Source organism: Microtus pennsylvanicus, chromosome 9, assembly GCF_037038515.1.
Source record: "Microtus pennsylvanicus isolate mMicPen1 chromosome 9, mMicPen1.hap1, whole genome shotgun sequence".
NCBI lineage: Eukaryota > Metazoa > Chordata > Mammalia > Rodentia > Cricetidae > Microtus > Microtus pennsylvanicus.
The window spans coordinates 19,038,112-19,059,458 of record NC_134587.1 but is presented as its reverse complement, the minus strand read 5'-3'; the positions used below and the strand labels follow the sequence as shown (position 1 = coordinate 19,059,458).

Genomic DNA, 21,347 nt, shown 5'->3' with positions numbered 1-21,347 from the left:
ATCTTTTTCCTTCTTACATTTTTCTTAACAAGATCCTGGCATTGGGCTTTGCCAGGTTCTCTATATTAGACATCATTGCCTGCTGAGTTGTGAGGACTTGACTGTGGTCCCAAAGCCATCCTGGTTCATTGTTCCTAACTTTTCAAGTAACACTGATAAGTATTAATGTTTGGAAGAGAACACTGTATGTGATGACTAAATTCTATTCCTGTCTCTGGTGCTCACTCCACAACGCTTTATTCACAAGCAAGAAGAGCAACCTTTCCAGTTCACTAATATATTCTGTAATGTCATTGGCTTGTGCCTAAGAGGTATGGCTAAGGAATAAATGAGTATTTGAAAAAAAATACGTTTTACTTTCTCCTCTTTATCTGTTTGAGATAAATCTTATCTCTCATTAATTGCAAAGGTAGAAATTAGGGAACTTTTTTAGTGTGCAAGTAATGTGGCTCAATGGAATTTTAGTAATAATTTTATGAAATGTATGGTTTTAATATGATAACTTTAAGTTCTGTTTAGTATACAAGATGGGAGTCATAATATTTTATTTCTGGATCTGCCTTAAAATTGTGTTATATTAGTGTTTTATTAACTTCCTTATAGCTTCTACTATTATATATAAAATACAGATTTTATATACATTTTCTGTCATAGCAAGTTTTCAAAGTAATGTCTTATGTTGACAGTTCTTTAGTTCCTTTATTTTGTTTTAATTCAGAGATGTTATAATTACCGATCTCCGAAGAACTGAAATAAGAATTTGCATTTCATCTTTTAATGCCATGCACTTTTCAGAATTGAATGGGACTTTTAATCACAGTGGATGACTTCCAAATACTCCACACACATATTATTGCCAGCTCCCAAATATTCATCTCTAACTTCTTTCCATTGTGAACAGAAAGTGACAGAACAAACTATACTCTTTGTTTTTAATATGGCCCAAAGCCTAGTCTTGTAGGCCTTTTGATCTGAGATTTGGGACATTTCACATGGCTGCAAATGAAAAGGAAAAAGCATTTATCATGTAAAAATTGTATGTAACTCAAATTTCAGTAATCTTTAGAAAGTTTTAATGTAGTTGAAAGGCAGAGTTGGGTAGTTGTGACAGAAATCATTTATCATCTGGCTCATGGCCGAAAAAACTTGGCTAAATAACTCAGTTCTTGTACAAAATCTATATGAATTCCATCTCCACTGACAGTGATCGCTTCATGTCAGTCATACGCAGAATGTCCATGCCAGGTGAAAATGATCCTTTATAAAGCAAAGTGGCAAAAGCTAATCTGTTTCCTACTGGATATGGACAAGGGTATTTCCTTGTTGCTGCTGGTGCCACATTCTGCCCATAAAGAGACAAGCTGGTGGCTAAAGTACACACCTATAAGAAGAGGAAAGATACAGAGAACTATAACTGAAATCAGGCTCATTGTGATTTTCCTCTCCTGCAAGCCAGTCAGATGAATCAGTTTAACCAAGGTGATTTGCACTTTTTGTTGCTGAGCCTAGTTGATGCTGCTATAACCTGAGCGTATTAAATCCTTCACAAACTTCAGAGATTTATACCCTAATTAATGGAAATTGCAAAGAAAATCCAATACTGGGAAATTCTTTCCTGATTGTCCTCTATTTGCTGATCAGTGCGTGCAGGGCCTTAGATTGTTTTCCTGACTGTGACATGTGATACATATATTGTTACTTCTGTCTTACAAGTAATAATTCTGTGATTATTTAGCTTTGTGAAGTCACACAGCTAGAATGTTGTAGAGTGTTTCAAGTCCCTCATCATTGTCCATTTCTGTTTAGTACAAAAAGAAAGCTCAGTATTATAAGGGAAAAATTTCCTAATATTTAAAGGTTGCTAATATTAAAGGCTGCAATCCACTGAATATGTCAGCAAAAGGCAGTTCATTGGCATCTGCTTTGAACCTAGAACTTAATCTTTGATTTTCTGAAGGCAGACTACAGTGAGGTGATATTATTTCACTAAGGAACTTCGAATGCCCATAAAATAAATGTTCATTTATTTATTGGCATTCTCGATGCGATGCATAGAAAATATCAGTGTACTCAGTTTAGTTTTCTGAACTTCTATGTTTTTCAGTTATGGTTTTTTGTTAACTAACACATTCTAAGGGTACTACTGTAGTTCCTAACCTCACTTAGAGGAATAAAGAAAATTATTCTCCACTAGAAAGTCATAGAAAACCCACATTAGAATATGTGTGAAGCTAAGTATGTGGCTGCTACACACCTATAATATGAGTTCCTGGGTGATTCAAAAATATGGAGTATAAGTTTGAAGCTAGCCTGGATTGCAAAAAGGGATTTAAAGTACTTACTGTGATTGGCATTTTCTGTTGTTGAAAGTTTTACACCCAACTTTGTAACTACAGTTAAATGCTGAGTGTATTGGAGCCTTCGCAAATTTCCAGAGGAGCCCTATACCCTATTTAATGAAAATTTTGTGTTTGTGAGTGTGTGTGTGTGTGTGTGTGTGTGTGAGAGAGAGAGAGAGAGAGAGAGAGAGAGAGAGAGAGAGAGAGAGGAGAGACTATAATGAAATCATTTTCAATCACAGACATATTAATTAGTTTGAGATTATTCTCACTATATCCCTACCAATCAGTACAAATAATGAAAAAATAACTTCCTGTAATAAAATCTAGTATATTTGAAAAAATAAGTATTTAAAAATGAGTGGTTTATAATGAAAATTCACATTTCCATGTAGCAATCCTATAAAAAAATAAACATTTATTCAAAACATCTTACATTGAAGTTGTAGCCCTATTTTAGTATGAATAATACTCAGGGTGTCTGTTTTTAACAAAAAAACTGTGCTCCTTATCTTCTTTCCATCTTCAGATATGGTTCTTGACCAACAGATCAGCTCAGGTCAACTGAATGAAGATGTACGCCACAGAGTCCATGAAGCCCTGATGAAACAGCATCATCACCAGAACCAGAAAAAACTCACCAACAGGATTCCTATTGTTCGATCTTTTGCTGACATTGGCAAGAAACAATCAGAACCAAACTCTATGGATAAAAATGGTAAGTGCTCTTTTATAACTTCTGTATGACCTTGGAGTGTTAAATTGTTTCTAAATATTCAAAACGTTTTATTTGAGAACACTTTATTGAAAGTCATATTGTTTCAGTAGAATTGTTTTGTGTGTGTGTGTGTGTGTGTGTATTTTATATTGATCTTAGTTTCACCATCCTGATGTGGACATCTTAACAAAGAACTTGTTTCTAGAAAGGTTTCTGAATCAGTAAAATAAACCTTAACTAATACCAACTTACAGAATATAAACCCACAGCTCATAACCCACAGCTGAGAAGAATGACGCAATGGTTCATGTTGTAGCAGTGGCTTCTAATTAAAACAGTAATGATCCCAATGTATTTTTGTAGGAAAGGAATCTTTTCCCCTCTGGGCCATAGCTAACAGATTTCATTACCAATAATAAAAGGGTCCAGCAGCTCCTGATGTAGCTCCACCTATCTGAAGCCTATTTTCTGCTCTGGAGTGCATTGCTGTTTTCACTGCAGCATCTTAATGTGCAGGGAGCCTCCTCACCATCTTCACACAGCATCACACTTGATCACCATTATTTTCTTGTTACCCTATTTTTTTATGTTGTTTTCTTCTTGGATCTATTTAGCCTTTTGCCATTTACATTAAGAAATTGCTTCACATTTTCTTATCATAGTTTTGTAAAGGAAAATGAAGTTACCATGAGACTAACATGAATTTGTTACTCTTCCGTCAGTTGTAAATGATTTTTAGTTCTAAAATACAAAAATTGATGCCTGGGATGGAGCTGGGTTAGTTGAGTGCTCGCCATGTGTTCTCAGTACTCCAAGTTTCATCTGTGGCAGGAGTAAACTGGACATGGTGGTACATACCTATAATCCCTGAATTTAGGTAGACGCTGGAGAATCTGAAGTTCAAGGTCAGCCTCAAGTTCATAGAGTGTTAATGATGAGCCTAGTATATGAGATACTGATTTAAAAACCATGTAAAAGGTGTAAATTCTTTCAAATTACCTATTAAAACTACTGACTTAGGCAAATAGACTACAGTACATGGATTGACAGCACAGAATATTTGTGTGATTTTTTTCCAATTTCAAAAGTTTCAGAAATACTTTACAACAAGATGAAGATGAATTTTTTTTAGAATTTGTATTATGTGGGAGTTTTTATTCTACTGAGTCAAATGTACACAAATCAAATACTTCAATGAACAGGCCAGTTTTGTTTCAGAGTGTCTTGAGGTCATTAGGTACATTAAGTCTCAAGACAATATTAAATAATAATGAATTATATATTTTTATGAGGGCTGAAATCAATAAAATAGAAACAAAGAAAACATTACAAAGAATCAATGAAACAAAGAGCTGGTTCTTTGAGAAAAATCAGTAAGATAGACAAACCCTTATCCAAACTAGTCAAAAGGCAGAGAGAACATCCAAATTAACAAATCAGAAATGAAAAGGGAGACATAACAACAGACACCGAGGAATTCCAGAGAATCATTAGGTCACATTACAAAAACCTGTACTCCACAAAATTGGAAAATGTAAAAGAAATGGACAATTTTCTGGATAGTTACCAAAATTAAATCAAGACCAGGTGAAAAATTTAAATAGACCTATAACCTACAAGGAAATAGAAGCAGTCGTCAAAAGCCTCCCAACTCAAAACAGCCCAGGGCTGGATGGTTTCAGCAAAAAATTCTACCAGAACTTCAAAGAAGAGCTAATACCCATACTGTTCAAAGTGTTCCACATAATAAAAACAGAAGGGACATTGCCAGACTCTTTCTATGAGACTTTGGTTACCCTGAAACCACACAAAGACTCAATCAAGAAATAGAATTACAGACCAACCTCACTCATGAACATGGATGCAAAAATACTCAATAAAATACTGGCAAACCAAATCCAAGAACATCAAAAAATCATCCACCATGATCAAGCTGGCTTCATCCCAGAGATGCAGAACTGGTTCAACATACGAAAAAAAATCTATCAATGTAATCCATCATATAAACAAACTGAAAGAAAAAACACATGATCATCTAATTAGGTGCTGAAAAAGCATTGAACAAAACCCAACACCCCTTCATGATAAAGGTTTTGGAGAGATTTTAGGGATACAAGGAACATATCTAAACATAATAAAAGCAATATACGGCAAGCCAGCTGCCGCCATTAAACTAAATGGAGAGAAACTCAAAGTGATTACACTAAAATCAGGAAAAGTTGCTTTTAAAGTATTTGTTTGAGATTTAGGTGCTATGAGAGAGGTGTATGTTTTGTTGAAAATCCGCATGTGCAGAGTTCTTTCTTTGCTTTTCAGGAAGATTTTTATCTTACTTTGGTCAGTGCTGCCCTTTGGTGTTCTCTTGTTTTGTCTGTTGCCTCAAGTTTCTATATTGACTCCATCTCTTTATGAAAATATATTATCTTCGACTTATTACACACTATAAAACCAACAAAGACAGTTTAAATTTTGTTTTTTAAACTTCTAATAAAGACAGAAATGAAATATAAAATTGTCTTTAACTGAATGTAAAGCATTGATATTACATAGATGCATATATATTGATGCATATGTGAAGTTCATTAAAAGTGTTACGAGCTTGCTATGACATATATCAACTTATATTAGAATATTCTATTGACTATTTTGAGGATGTAGAACTCACATTGAGACAAAACTATATTTAAATTAATTCATATTCTAAATTATAATTTAATTTAAAACATATAATGCATTTTAATGTGAAATTGAAGATTTTATCATCTGAGATACAAATGTAGTGCTTTTTTTTTTTAATGGAATCTTGAGGACAATTTTATTAGAGTTTAAGAGAGAACTCCCTGGGCAGACAAACTGTAAATTCTGGCAGCTGACAGAGGAGGATTATGGAGAAGAGGAGAGGAAAACCATGCTGCTGATGTTATTGTTGCTTTTACAGTGCTCATATTTATTTGGTTGGCCAATGTTAAAAATTTTGATAAGCAATGTTAATAATTTTGACAAAAGTTTAAGTTACTAGATTCTAAAATCCTTTATAAAATATCCCATGTTTTAATTAATCCCATGTTTATGTTCCAAGATTATGGGGACCTTTTGAACAAATAAACCTTGTCTTCACTGCTTTTATTGAAAAGCAGATAATAGCACACAGATAAAAATATATTTATTCAAACAGATAATAATTTTGTATGCTGCAATTTCTGTAATTTTTACTGAGGTTAATATTTGTATTTGAAAGTTTCATTACATTTTAGGGTAAAGGAAAGAAGGTGTGAGATTTACTGGACTGATCATTTATTATCCTATGTAGACCTGCAAGCACTGTTGCTGATTTAACTTTCGCTAAAATTCAGGAGAGAGGACAGAATTACAGCTGTGAATCCCAAGGCTATGTGTAGATTCAAGGTCTGCAGAAAGTACTTTTGTTTCCTTTGTGAAATGGCTTAGTTTTTTGAAAACTAGGATCTGAGTGACTCTGTTTCCATTTCTACAGTCAACCTTTATATGAACACATACAAATCTTTCCAGGGCATGTGTTAGGGTAATAGAAACTTGAAAGCACTTCTAATAAGATTCATACACCCAATTAAGTATTGTTGTGCAGCATCCTGTCAGCAGTAGTTTCTAAGCCTAGGCTTCTAACACCTCCTCATGACTCTGTTTTGCTTCCTCACACACTTTACATAATTATGTGTGTTGAGAAGTCTGAAAATGTGTATAGACTTCACCAATTTAGAAATAAGGCTCCTACCCACAAGCGAAAGAATGCGTGAAAGACCTTTACTACTAAGGTTCTCAATCTACTCGTGAACCCTGTACACTGACAAACTTGAGATAAACAAAGAAATTGGAATCTATAAGCATAAATATAGAAATGACATTCTGTTTCAAAACATAATTAGAGACTTAATTTTTATGTTGAAAAGAGATTTAATGGAGTTTTAATGTCCAAAGAGCTAAATGCAATATCTTTTTTTTTTTAAGTCTCTTCAGCAAAATGTTTTACTCAGAAGGATTGACTTCTCCTCTTTTAAGGTTATAAAGTTAAAATCAATTGGGGGCTTTCTAAAATACTTGAAAATAGAACATGTTTGTATTTTAAACTACAAAAGAGGCAAAGATATAGAAATAACTTCTCTACCTTTGTATAATGTGTTTCTGATTTAGGGTTAAAAATTGAAATGCACTAAAAAAAGAAAGCAATATTTGCCCAAAGAAGTCTAAAAACACCTAGAATATGTTTCTGTTTCCTTTATTGAATTGTTCTTGGGGTATGCTAGCTCACCTGTTCTCTCAAAGGTTAAGTATCTAGACACTGCATTTCAAATGGAGGTCTTCCATGGTTCATATATTGCATCAACAAAATAGCATATCATCTTTCTCTTCTCTTTCCCAGTATATGCTTTCTGTTTGTATTTTTTTCTTAGTCGTTTATGATAATTTGTCAATCTCACCTACGAATACGCTGATATATATGTACACATTACATATATATGTAAATATTGTTGGTGTTCTGCACATTCTCCTCAGGGCTAAGATGCAGGATGCTATGGATTCACCATGCATTTTTAATGCCACCATGCTGTGTTTAACTTTCACTTTTCATTAAGCATCAAAACTGTGAGAATTAAAATGACTGATTCCGATGTTTCAATAAAACGTGACAGTTACATTTGGCAAAACAATTGCAAAAATAATAGAAAATAGTATCTACTTTGACATTAGAACCCTGTAAAATGTACTGAAATGAAAACTATCCATACTATTCAAGTCATTCCTTGAATCTAGAAATATTTTTTCAAACACAAATGTGACTTGTGTTAGGTGATCAATAAATCAAAATAAATTAATGCTTATATTATCATTTAGATCGGGCATTTTCTTAACATGTGGAGAAATTCATATTGCAATTCTATTGTAAAATGATGTTATTTTCCTGATTTCATGTTTTTGATAATTCTTGGGCCTCATTGCTTCTGTAGTATGGGGTATCTCATTCCTCCGTCATTACTATTGATTTCTAGCTCTTCTTCTTTTGCTTCCACATCTTCCCTCCCTCCTAGTTAGAACACTTTCCAGTTGCAGGTTTTCTGGCTGCAAAATCTGAAAGGGTTGCAGGGCTTCTATTAATTTCTCTAAATTACTGTTCAAAGTCTTAAGTGGAGAACATTTAGATTTAGAAGGATGTGGTATATGTTGAGTATTTTGATTTTGACCTGGGTAGATTGCAGCTCCTATGTTAATGATGTTTCTTTGTTTTATTACCTTAAATTAACTTTTATTATAATGCTGTACTTTTATTTCCAGATGCATGAGGTCTTTATGTTTAGAAATTCTTTTTTAATATTGTATTATCATAAATAAGAGAGCATGTCATATTTATCCATCATAATGGTTTACATTGAAAGAGAAAGCTAGAATATTGCTTCTTAGTATCGCTGGACACATAGCACATTAAGAAATTCCAATATATGAAAAATGTTAAAAGAATATTAAAATTATGTTAATTATACACAATTTATGTGCCTGTTTAAAGGCTGTGTTATCATTGGGCTATGGAAAATTGGTTTTTAAGAGCAAATATATTTCTAAGATAACATATTTAAGATTTTAATTTTTCATTTGAAACTAATTATTTCCAGACATAACAGTTTTTAACAATTTTAATTGCATGCATACTCTTTCTGTTTTTGAAATGTAACTCACCTAGGCATAATTTTCTAAATATTTATCTTTCTTTCTCCATGTTTTCTATTTCCATAAATAAGTGTATTGCTGCACATGTATGTAACTTTGTCATTCATCTCTATATTTCTTCATTTTGCTCTGTCTTGTGTCTGTCTCTAACAGGCTCATCTCATCTCTGTACCTCCCTCATCTCCTACCCTTTGGGTACTCTAAATGCGTTGAAGGTTCTGAGGTAGTGTAAACCAGCTTGGACTCTAGGATAATAGTACTGTACTTCCATGTCTTCATCCCAGTTTCCTTCTAGTACATGTGATTTAGACTGGATTAACCAGTAGCAAATAATGATACATGTCGGTAATAAATTATTTAATGATTTGAATTAAACCAGATAAAAATTTTGAAACTGCTTTTATATCGTTCATGCACACAGTTTACATATATGAGAGAACTGTATGTAAAGACTCAAATACAATTCAAAGAAAACCAAAGAGGTGCTAATATAAATGCTATACACTATACACTTTAACTCATATATATGAAACAAATTAGATTTTTATTAAAATATATAACCATATTTTAACAGGTAAATAAGTAATGTAAATGAATTAAAAATGAATGTTGAATAGAAAAGATGATGTTAGATTTCTCAAGTATTTACACTTCAAGAGTCATAGACATCAGTTTACATTAGTGATAATGATATTTCATCAAGCTTTGAATAATTTTCATGAACTATAATAAGAATAGTGAGTTTATATCTGTTTCATCGTGGTATCTTAATGCCTTGAGATTTACATACTATACTAGTAAAGGCAATCCAACTTTGTGATGCCATTGATTACAGTAAGTTTCCATATGGACAACGGGCAGTGGACAAGGGGAGGAATTAGAAGGAGACGGGCAAATATTCGTTTGTAAGCATAGTGTTAAAGTAACTAGAGACTTCTCACAAGCCAGCAGCACTTGCAAAGTTTCCAGTACCCGAGTGCTGATTTCTGACTTGTTTCCCCCAGAGAGGAAAATATTCTTGCAAATTCTTCTCTCTTCCATTAGAAAGCAGTCACTATGCCTGAGAACTGTTATTGTATGAATACATTTTTTCATCACAGAAGTCAATCAGCCATCACATTAGAGATGCCCTTCCCTAAATTTATTTATTCATTTTATGTGATAGTATTTGAGTTCATGAAATGCCTTTTGGAAATTAAGCCCATAATCTTCTGAAAGGTGGTGACTGTTGAATTCAATAAGTTTTAAGCAAAAAAAATATAGTGTACTACAAATTTATGAAAGCTGTTTTACAGTCTGGGGAATCTAGCAGTTCTATGGACTATTGCAAAGCATGCATTTTAGCTTTATGTATATAACAAACAGTATAGGTTTCACCTGAAATCTGTAATTTTCCTAAATAGCTTAAGCCAAGCTTTTTAAGCTTAAGTCTTAAATGATACCTACAGATTCTCAGTACCCTGCAAAGTTGTCAAAACTACTTTGTTGATATTATTTTACTTCAATTATTCACTGTGTACTTTAGAAGTAACATTAAAATTTTAAATGCTAGTTAAACTTTGAAGGACTTTGAGAGTGACAGATAAATTTATGTATCATTCTAAAGTATAGAAGATACATATACTGGGGCTTCTGTGCCTATATCAGAAGATATCTGGACTATAGTACACATTTTCTAGACATGTCTGTACTCTGGAAATAGCATGTACTTACTGCCATCTAACACGTATCCTGCTTGATATCCAGAACTAGATCATTATTAATATCATTTAAAATATTCAGAGAAGTAGTTTCTAATTCACTTCCTAACTATCAGCTTTGAAAGGTAATATTTTATAATTTTTAATTTTAAAATAAGAATAGCATAGAACTGTAAATATCCAAATGTGGCTATTACAATTATCATGTAGTAATAGCAACACATTAGAAATCACAAATACTTACAAAATAAAATGTGTCAATGTTTAAATGTAGTTCATAACCTGAATATAATTTATGAAATATTGTTCCTGAAACATATGAATAAAAACAGCAACTGGATTTTTGAAATTACAAGTTCTAGCATATTTGCTCTCTGATTATCTCATCAAAGTTGATTTTGCATTGGCTTTACTCTTTTGGTATGTGTTTTCTAACAGTTTTAAGCAATTGATATTTCATGTAGTTTCTGACTATATGACAAAAATTATTATAAGAAAACATTTATCTTTATTTTTTCTATATCTTGAGTCTTATCTCTCTATTTTACAAAATGTTTAATAAATTTAGTTTTAAATGTATTTAATGCTCTAACTCATGAAAATATGGAGAAATGTTGTGAAACTGGTGATTGAAGACATCTGTTAGTAGCACAAATGCATTATGTAAAAGGCTTTTATAATAACAGTTATTATTTTGAGAATGGTGAATTGAACGGCTGCTGATGAACAGTTCGGTTGTAGCTACACATTGCAGGTAGAGATGGGAGAATGGGAAGCTCACCTGACTTCCTCTGAAGGATGCACACTGCCTTGAGTTCTGTATTCAAAAGTCAGAATCTGTGGCTGTGGTTTGAGGTGAATTTTCTTTAAGATGTCACTTTGTCTTTATCTTTACAACATATATTGTTTTTCTGTGTTTGATGGGAGCAGAAAAATGTTAAATGTTAGAAGAAAATTAAATCTATTACTTTCTGACAAAGTTATTTTAATCCAGAAATTGTTATCTATGAAAGGATGATATTTTACTGACAGATTACTAGTATAAGCAGTAAGATTATAGTATTTAAAATAAATGATTTTGTTTTTTAATCATACTTGATGATCAGGGAAAAATTGATTTTTTTTCCTGTAACTATTTAAAGGAATTAAGAGAAGTTCAGAGTTTGTAGCAATCGGAAAGTTTGAGAATAAAGGTGAATTCTGAATAAAACTGAGACTTCAGCATGGAGAGAGAGAAGTTAGGCACAAAGAGTACTTCTCATGCTTGAGAGCAGTGAAAGGAAAAGGGATTTTGAAGCCGTTGAGAAGAATGTAAACATAGTAAAGGCTTCAACATTGAATTTTTATTACTCGTTTCACAGTGAAAGTAACAAGTGGAGATGGGCTCGGGATAGGCAGGGGAAATTAATAAACCAGGCTACTTATTATTTAATTGTTAACTCTGGGCAGATTTCAAAGGATTTGTGCTTGTAAGGACTGCTGCATAGTGAATGGCGGGCATTATGTTTTCTAGTTATTGTCACATTCCCAGCTCGGTTATCCAGATAACTAACCTCACCTTTCATACGAGGATGGAGAACTACAGCGTATTCATATTTTCAATAATGCTCGTGGAAAGCTGTACAACTCTAGTCTAGCAATCTTAATAGCAGATGAGTGGATAATTATAGTCACAAGATCTCATATTTCTAATAAGTTCCACCTCTAAATTTTATTGCTAAAGTACATAGTGATTTTGCTAAAGTACATAATAGAACCTAAAAGTATGCTGGGCAGTTACTGATATTTATCTTTTCTGGTATTGTCAAAAATTCTTCAGAGCTTGGAGGTTATGCCTTTTTTAATATGTGCAATTGGTTTTAATTGATATTTAGAAATAAATGAACTTTATGGTTAAATTTAATTAAGTTTTGAAGGCAGCTTCTCTTCAAAGAGAATAATCATTTAGAGTTTTAAATTGATAATTGACTTAAATATTCTTGATTGACTTCTCCCATTTCTATCTGTAACTGATAATCTCTACATTGATGTAGTTCTGTTTAACTGAACATTCATGCTTACATCACAAGCTTATTAAAAAATTCTACTTAGTTTAGTTAAATTGAAGTTCATCTTTCACCCAGTCTGCCTAGAAGTGTGTAAGTAATTGTTTGTATTCTGTAATAACAATCTCTTTCAGCAGGTCAGGTTGTTTCTCCTCAGTCCGCTCCAGCCTGTGCTGAAAATAAAAATGACGTGAGCAGGGAAAACAGCACTGTCGACTTCAGCAAGGCAAGTCTTTCTTTATTTCACCTCAGGAAGTGCCAAAATTGCCAGTAGAATTTCTTACCTGTTGACGTGGGCATCTGCATGCCTTTATTTGGGTTATTAGCCAAACCTTTAAATTGTTATAGACAACGTTAGCGTTCGGCTCACATGCAGGGCTTTGCTTATGTGAGAAAAAAGATGTGTAAGTTTTATGAATCGTAGTTTGGATTCAGCCACTTGTAGTGTGGACAGTAAAAACGACAACTGGACTTCATAGAGAGCATAATCTGTTGCTTTAAGATATTTTTTAGATGTCCCCCCTCAAAAATTCCTATTATATAGAAAAAAGTTATCTGATATAAATCTTTACCATTACTGTATAATGAGAAGTCAGTGTAAGGATACCCTAGAAGGTAAAAATAACAGAATTTGAATAAAAACATGCCTAAGGGCTAATTATGTTGAGAGCTACTTCTAGTTCGGTATTATCTAAATAAAATAATTCATTTGGATTTATACTAAGAAAATAATGAGTTACTGAAATGAAGGGATTCTTGGTTATGCACTTCTGGCTTGTATATGTGCTACAGTAGCTGTGGCTATGTAACAGCTGAATAGAACAGAGAAGCTCCAATATTGGTCTAAAATCAGGATGTTGGATGATTTTCTCTGAGTGGCTGATAAAGAAGTATTGCTTTGGTAAAGCCCTCGGCATTAGCAATAGGGAAGGGAAGTGGGAATGGATTTTGGTCTGAGGAAGTAATCTACATCAAAGTTCTGAAAAAAGTAATGGCAATGAGCACCTTGGACCTGTTTTAACATCCCTGGGACATGCGTACATGAGCTAGGCTAGCTATGTGCATGCCTTTGCCATAGTGCCTGGTGGAGAATTGTGGGAGCATGATGTACCAGCTTAAGTCTGTTAATTATGCGTGCAGGGACTGGGAGGCCAGCAAAAGGGGCATACTAGTCCATGTGGGATGAAACAAAGGCATGAAAAAGGACCTCCACACCAGCAAGAGAGAGAGGTGAGGGCATATTTGGGCTCTATTTCTACAGTAGTTCAAAGCTCATCTCACTGTATGGAGGCATGTAATTCAAATATTAAACTAGTTTAAATGTATTCCATCTGCCACTCTAAGAATTATATTTTTAAAGCATTATATCATCATTCATCTGTAAGTTATAATAAAGCTGTCACAAACTTCCATAAATTTAATTTTTTCTGTTCTTAGTTCAAAATAATATCAATCTTAAAAGTGATGACAAAACTTGACTGTCTTATAACAATGGAATAGTTGACATTTTTCAAAAACAGTGAGTTTAAAATATGTAGATCGTCCTTGAAATTAATTACTTTTAATATTAAAAACTTATACATTGAATTTCATATATCCATGTTATTTTGGATTGTTTGGTAGCCTATCTTCATGACCTTCAAAAATAATGCATCACCTTTAAAGAGAAATGGAGATTGCCAATTAGACAGGACAGTAATCTCATCCGTAGGATCCCCTGGCAAATGGAACCATAGAAATGGCAGAACTAGGTTTTTTTCTCATTTAATCCTTTCTTTCATCATCACATTTTCATTTACTGGCCCATTTAATGGGGAAGTTTAGGCCAGCCATCTGCAGCCCTCTGTCTTTTGTTCATCAGAAAGAACACGCCTGTGGAAGGCTGTGTGTCTAGCATCTATCTTTTATGGCTTTTGAAGAAGCTCTCTACATTGCAACATTACCATTGCCTAAAATAAGAATAATGTGTGCTTATTGTTTTGTTGTAGAGGTTCGATGGTATTGTGGTTTGTCAGACTGAACATAAAGTGACCACTGCATTAAGAGTGTGAATGGAAGTGTCAAAAAAATCTCAGACCACACTTAACATGCTGGCCTCCACTGGATCTTCAGTGCCTTTAACAACGTTTGAGAAAGATGTTTTTTGAAGGAATCTTATAAGATTCAAAATTGTTTAGTCTCTAGTTTTAGACAAATAAAACAAAACAGGAAGCATTCCTAGTTTTATAACCTTGGGGAGCAGAGATTTAGGATTTGGAAAGCATTGATCCATCACTATGGAAGCTATTCTTAGTGCCAGATTCTGAAGGTGCAAGTTAAGATGTTTTTAACCTAATGATTTCAGTTTGCTGGTGGATTTTCTAAAGTTCAGCTTAACCTCCACATTACTGTGTCCATTTCAGTATTTTCATTAATGTTGTATAGATCCTAAATCTCACTCAAAAATTGAGATATTACAAAGGCCCCTTTCACTTTATGTAAGTTGATCCTGCGTTCTACCATCCCTCAATCTACGCATCTTTAGCCTCTACAGTGTTTAGGCCCTCCAGGTTTATTCAGTTAACATAATCTGTTATGTCAGAGTATGGCTCTTTCCACTATGCCTTCAAAAAGCAGGTGTTTCTAAATAATATAAACCTCTTTTTTTTTGTTTTGAACACAATAGAAATGGCTCTTTTTTCTTTTTCTTTTTTTATTGATTTTTTATTGCACTCTACATTTTTCTCTGCTCACCTCCTTGAAATGGCTCTTTTAAGTCAACAGTGACTCTCGTATTTCAAATGGTCCTAAAGAAGTGTCCCATAATTACCCTACCTGGAAAGAACCTCTCCTTTTTGCATCTTTGTGCTGTGCGTGAAGCATATTGGGAGTAAGAAACTTTAGTCATATCGTTTAGTGCAAAAAACGGAGTCCTAGAGACCTTACACTGCCACCTGCTCCAGACTGCAGGCTCAGGCACCATTTGCCTCCAATGAACCCTCATTAACTATCGTGCTTTTAGTAATAGCTTTTATTTGTTTATTTATTAAAAGTTTTCACCTCCTCCCATCCTCCCATTTCCCTCTCACTCCCCCCACTCCTGCCACCCTCGCTCTCCAGTCCTAAGAGAAGTCAGGGTTCCCTGCCCTGTGGGAAGTCCAAGGCCCTCCCCCCTCCATCCAGGTCTAGGAAGGTGTGCATCCAAACAGAGTAGGCTCCGAAAAAGCCAGTACATGCAGTAGAATCAAAACCCGGTGTCATTATCATTGACTTATTAGTGCTTTCTCTTTATTTCCACCTCCGTTTCTTTCAGCTCTAGGTGTGTGCCTTGGCTGAGCATTTCCAGCCCCACCATGGTCTTCTCTTTTATCTAGTTGCCTAGAGATGAACTATTTTCATCAATGGTTTAAGTCCCAAATAACTAAAATCAGACTTCTTTCCCTTCATGGTATAATAGTAGGGACCATAGAGTCTAGAAATATGGTATAAATCTACAACTCCCAAATTGTAGCTTGATTCCCTGAAAGTTCTCTTCAAAGCACTTGAAACTTTCAGGATTTTTCTATGTCCATTTCAAGTGTCTGAATCCACTATGGGAGTGTCTTAGGAAGGTATTGTTTTTTTGTTTTGTTTTTTATTGATTTTGTTGAGCTATACATTTTTCTCTGCTCCCCTCCCTGCCTCTCTCTTCTCTCCCCTTCATGGTCTGTATCCATGTTCCCAATTTATTCAAGAGATCTTGTCTTTTGCTACTTCCCATGTAGATTAGATCCATGTATGTCTCTCTTGGGTCTTCATTACTGTCTAGGTTCTCTGGGGTTGTGATTTGTAGGCTGGCTTTCTTTGCTGTATGTTTAAGTATTGTAAGCTAGACCCTCAAGTACTCTTTATGCAACTATAAATTAGTACACGATTAAATTTGTGGTTCTTAAATACAGCTTTTTGTTTTAATAAGAAGAAGGAATATTGCTAAATGAGATTATTTATGAATTGTGAACTAATATAATCATATAGAATTATTCTAGGTATAATTTAATCTGAAAATATAAATATGATTAATGCATTATAAAATCTAATGCCTTCCATAAATATCCATGTAGTGCAGAATAATATAAAATAATGATTGCAATACAATGATTGACCCCAGACACGTGAATGTAATTTATTATATTTAAAATAAAAAGAAAACTTTGCTGATATTGAAATCAGATTCTGTATAACTTCTTCTAGGTAATAAATATCAGTTATATGTTTGGTTTATGTGATTTAAAATCATATATAATGGTCACATTTTTGTTAATTAAACTTCTTTAATATGCTATGCAATCCTTGACTCAACTGAATTTCAATTTAAAGCAGTTAATTCTATTTTTGCCTCTTCTCTGAGGTACAGACTTTAATAGCAAAGACTTTGATATTGGTCGAGTTAAAAAATAAATTTGAAAAAAAGTCTTCTAGGCAGAATTTATACTTCAAGCATTACCAATAAATTTCCTATTAATTACAAATTATCTGTTTTTATTTTTATGTTAATATTGGCATTGCATCCTTGTCTTTGTACGTGCATGCTTGTGTGCACGTGTGAGCACTCGTGTGCGTGTGAGGGTGCTTGTGTGCTACAGTGTTTATGGGAAGAGTAGAGGACAGTATGCAGGAGTCAGTTATCTTCTTCCATTTGGATGCAAGGATCAAACTCAGGTCTTAGATTTGCCAGCAAGTGCCTGAGCCAACTCACCTGCTTATTGGTCTTTGTAAAAAGTTATGTCATCTTTTAAAGTTTTGTTCTGTTTGTCATAGATTTTTCTACATGTTGATTAAATTTAGTTATTTATTTTTTTAAACTTTGAACATTTTGTTAAAAGGTTGTTGCATATTTCTCACAGAGGTAGGAGTGGTTAGATGGAGGCTGAACATGAAGAGTAGCGTTCAGATTTTTAACACCCACATAAATAACGCCCTGTAAATCACAACAACAACAGCATATCCCAACACATACAGTATATAGCAAACCTTGATCCTTTTCCTGGAATCTTTCCCATTATGGCAAAAGTGCAGACATTACTAATTTAAAGCATTTTAAATATCACAATAAGACTGTGAATGAGACTTGCTTTCTGCGAATTAAAAGGTTAGATTCTACAAAAGCAAAATACGTAGCATGCAATATTCATTATACATACGAGAAGAATTTATACATTTATATTGGTGTATATTTATAGAGAAAAATGTGGAGCATGTAGCTTATAATATTTGTGAAATATTCTTTCTATGCAAACTTTTAATTTTGTAAATGATTCTTTAAGATAAAGTATCACTATACTATTGGTGGGATGCCTCAAATCCTTATTTTTAGTTGTGGCCCTGTTTTTCAGTGCTGGAGAGGTTATGTAGAGCTGACCACATGCTAGGCAAATGCTCTGCTATTAGAGTTATATAAACTGCTATTGTATTGAATCCTTTTAATTAAATATAGCTAAATATAGCTGTATTACTGTGTTTTATTAATTTAAGAGTCATAGTTTAAACATATAGCTTATCAGGTATCTTTAAATAGCTGTACAAATGCCTTTTTTGAGAAACATTTTAAACATAATCATTAGACTATAGCTATGGATTTATAAGGTGCTTTTTAAATTCTTTTATTTTTGAGATTATAATGTAACTATGTTGTTTCTCCTTTTTCTTTCCCTCCACAAAACCCTCCCATATAACCTTTCTTGTTGTCTTCCAGATTCATGTCCTCTTTTTTCATTAAATTTTATTAAAATGCATATATGTGTGAAATATAGGCTGCTCAATCTGTATAATGTTACTTGTGTGCATACAGGGTACGTTAAAACGTTTTATTGATTTAAAACTTCTTTGAATAGTATTTTCTAATTTTTAAGACTTCAAACTAATTATCTTTCTATAAATGTCTTCCCAGCCTCATTGCTATATGGCAGAGCTCACTCATTCTCTCTCTTGCTCTCTCTCTCTCTCTCTCTCTCTCTCTCTCTCTCTCTCTCTCTTTCGTTATTCCCACTTTGATTCTTGGTCCCCTTTTCATTAGCATAATTGCATAAAACCAATTGCTAGGGCAGATAAACTCCTAGTCCCTAAAAAACAGCGTTCCATAAAAAGCAACTCAAATGAGTTAGAAACAAGAAATAGGCCTTACAGATTTTACTTTAAAGCCACTGTTTCATTTCCATTGAAGCCCCATGCATAAAAATGATATGTATTTAAAGACTCTTCTACATGCATTTTTCAGACATCACCCTTTCCTCTTAGTGTTTCTTTTTAGTGGTCCTTTTGTTTTATCTTCATTCATTTAAATCACAGACATTTCATAGTAGAAATTCAACTATGGATCTACAGTCATTTAAAATGCTATTCTTTTAACCCATTTTTTTTCTTTATTCTGTCATGTCTCAGTTGTATGAACAACTTCAACTAAAGAATTTCTCAGGCCAACTGTACAATATGAAAAACATAACACAATTTAGAATTTAGAATGAAAACAAATGTTAAAGTTATATTATACTATAAGAATATATTTATTTTAAAGTAGCTATATATTGAATATAAAATTCATCTGTTATAAAATATTAAATTTGTTGACATTATAATTAAACATGATTAAAGCATTTACTTGTGATGCTCTCAGGTTGATCTGCATTTTATGAAGAAGATTCCTCCGGGTGCTGAGGCTTCAAACATCTTGGTAGGAGAGCTGGAGTTCCTGGACAGAACTGTCGTCGCCTTCGTCAGGTTGTCTCCGGCTGTCCTGCTCCAAGGCCTGGCTGAAGTTCCAATCCCAAGCAGGTAAAAGTATCCAAGGAATTTTTATGCTTATGGAATAATTTATCTTAGGAAATGGTAATTTTTTAATAAAGTTTTCTGACAAATCCTTTACTAGAAATGAATTTATTATCCATAAACCTGTTGTCTATTGCTTATAAACGTGGGAGGGGTGCTTTAAAAACTATTGTGACTTTCCCGTCTCCTTCTGGAACTTCATATTTCATGCTTCTCATCTGTAGAATTCAGGTCTATTTTACAGCTGTTCTATAGTTTTTCAAAAATTATATTGAACTGTATGTTTAAGAAGAGGATCTAAGCATATAGTCCCACTGGAGAGAATCATAGAAGACTTATTTTCTTGGGTTAGGCCTTCAACATCTACGGAAATGCCTGATTGGAATCTAGTGTTTCATGCTTCAGTACTAGGTCATTCGGTCTCCACTCTCAGGGTTTGAAGAATCATTGGTGGTCATCCAATGAACATGGTTGATTCTGGTCAAAAGGCCAAGTTTAAATTTATTACCTGAACTTGTTTTCTACTACCCAAGGATGCATTGAAACTAAAAGATAAAGGTAATTAAAAATGAATTCTCTTATTGTTGATTCCTGCTTTGTAGATACAAGGGTGTTCTTGGGTAAAACTATGAGAAAAGAAAACAAAGAGGAGAATATTGACTTTAGCATGTTAGACTCTTCCTGCTTTATCTAGGAAGCTTGTTTCCTTCTCTCTGGAGACTATTTCACCTGATTCCTATGCACACATGGCCTTGGCTAACCATGGCAGAGCCTGTCTGCTTACAGAAACGGAAGGTGCTGAGAAGTGCAGCTGCCCTGGCAAGTGGGTTTAGAGAATATGTTTTCTTCTGGGAACCTCTGGCTAGAACTCAAAACATAACACAAATTCCTCCACTGTTTGGTTGCAGATAAGATATCCAGGCTATAGGGAATCATAGAAGTAAGGGAAGCCTCATTCATAAGGACCCTTTGGGTGAGGACTCTGTAAGATCTTCAGTTGGAGCGCATGTCTGTGTGGGCTGAGGAGAAACCTGGTCACTATTAAGGTTATGGAAGAAATTTCTATTTATCCCATTTGGAGGATACTGATGTACATATCAGCTTTCAATTAAAAATGGGGAGGTAAACTAAGTATATTAAAATAGCATACAGTATGGATAAGGCTGCATTTTTCTACATGTAAACTACATATTATTAAATATTCTGGATTCCAGCCAGTGGTGGTGCACACCTGTTATAGAATTTTCTTTTAACTAAGCAAAGATGTGTTACATTTGCTTATGCTGTGAAATGTTATTTTAATTCTGTAAAGGTGTGTTAGTTTTGTTTATGCTGCATTTGTTTAATTATGTAAAGATGTGTTGCATTTGTTTCACCTTGCCTGCCTAAGGAACCTGACTGGTCTAATAATAAGCTGAAGAGCCAATAGCTAGGCAGGAGATGGATAGGCCAGGTTGGCAGGCAGAGAGAACAGGAATCCTGATCTAGGCTTGGAAAAGAAATGAGAGGAGAAGAGGAGAAAGAGAAGAAAGGAGAGAATGAGGGGGCAGGCCTAGGGCCAAAAGCTAGGTATCCTCCAGCCAACAGACATGAGAAGCAGTGAAAGTAAAATATATACAAGGAAATAAAAAGTAAGAAGCACTGAGGCAAAAGGTTGATAGAGAAACAGGTTAACTTAAGTGAAAAGATCTAACCAGAAATGAGGCTAAGCTAGGCAGAACATTCAAAACTGAGTGTCTGTGTCATGACTAGGGAGCTGCTTGTGGCCAAAAAAAGAAAGAAAAAAGAAAAAAAAAGAAAGCCTTGGGAGGCAGAAGTAGGCTGATCACTGTGAGTTTGAGGCCAGCACGGTCTACAAAGAGAGTTCTAGGAGAGCTAACGCTATAGAGGAAACCCTGTCTCAAAAAAACAAAACAAACAATAGTTTCTGGAAATCTGGGATTCTGATTTCATGTGTCGTGTTTACTAATTGTAGAGCAGTAGAAACTGTAGCAGTTTCAAATTCCCATTCAGTTAGATATTCTTATTTCACCACTGAGGAAGGTATCTGGAGACCTACGAGTAAATG

General features: G+C 34.0%; 1 protein-coding gene across 13 annotated transcripts in view; it reads left to right on the top strand.

Annotated features, from left to right (window-relative positions):
* Slc4a10 (solute carrier family 4 member 10) overlaps positions 1–21,347 on the top strand; it is a 223,608-nt gene that overhangs the window by 121,572 nt on the left and 80,689 nt on the right. For 4 of the 13 annotated variants that reach the window (XM_075985037.1, XM_075985040.1, XM_075985041.1 and 1 more), the window contains exons 6-9: positions 2,869–3,057; positions 12,634–12,725; positions 13,640–13,729; positions 19,128–19,285. In XM_075985037.1, coding sequence (XP_075841152.1) covers positions 2,869–3,057; positions 12,634–12,725; positions 13,640–13,729; positions 19,128–19,285 — 529 coding nt within the window. The remainder of the gene's footprint in view (positions 1–2,868; positions 3,058–12,633; positions 12,726–13,639; positions 13,730–19,127; positions 19,286–21,347) is intronic. The other 9 variants (XM_075985047.1, XM_075985045.1, XM_075985049.1 and 6 more) reach the window with 3 other exon arrangements.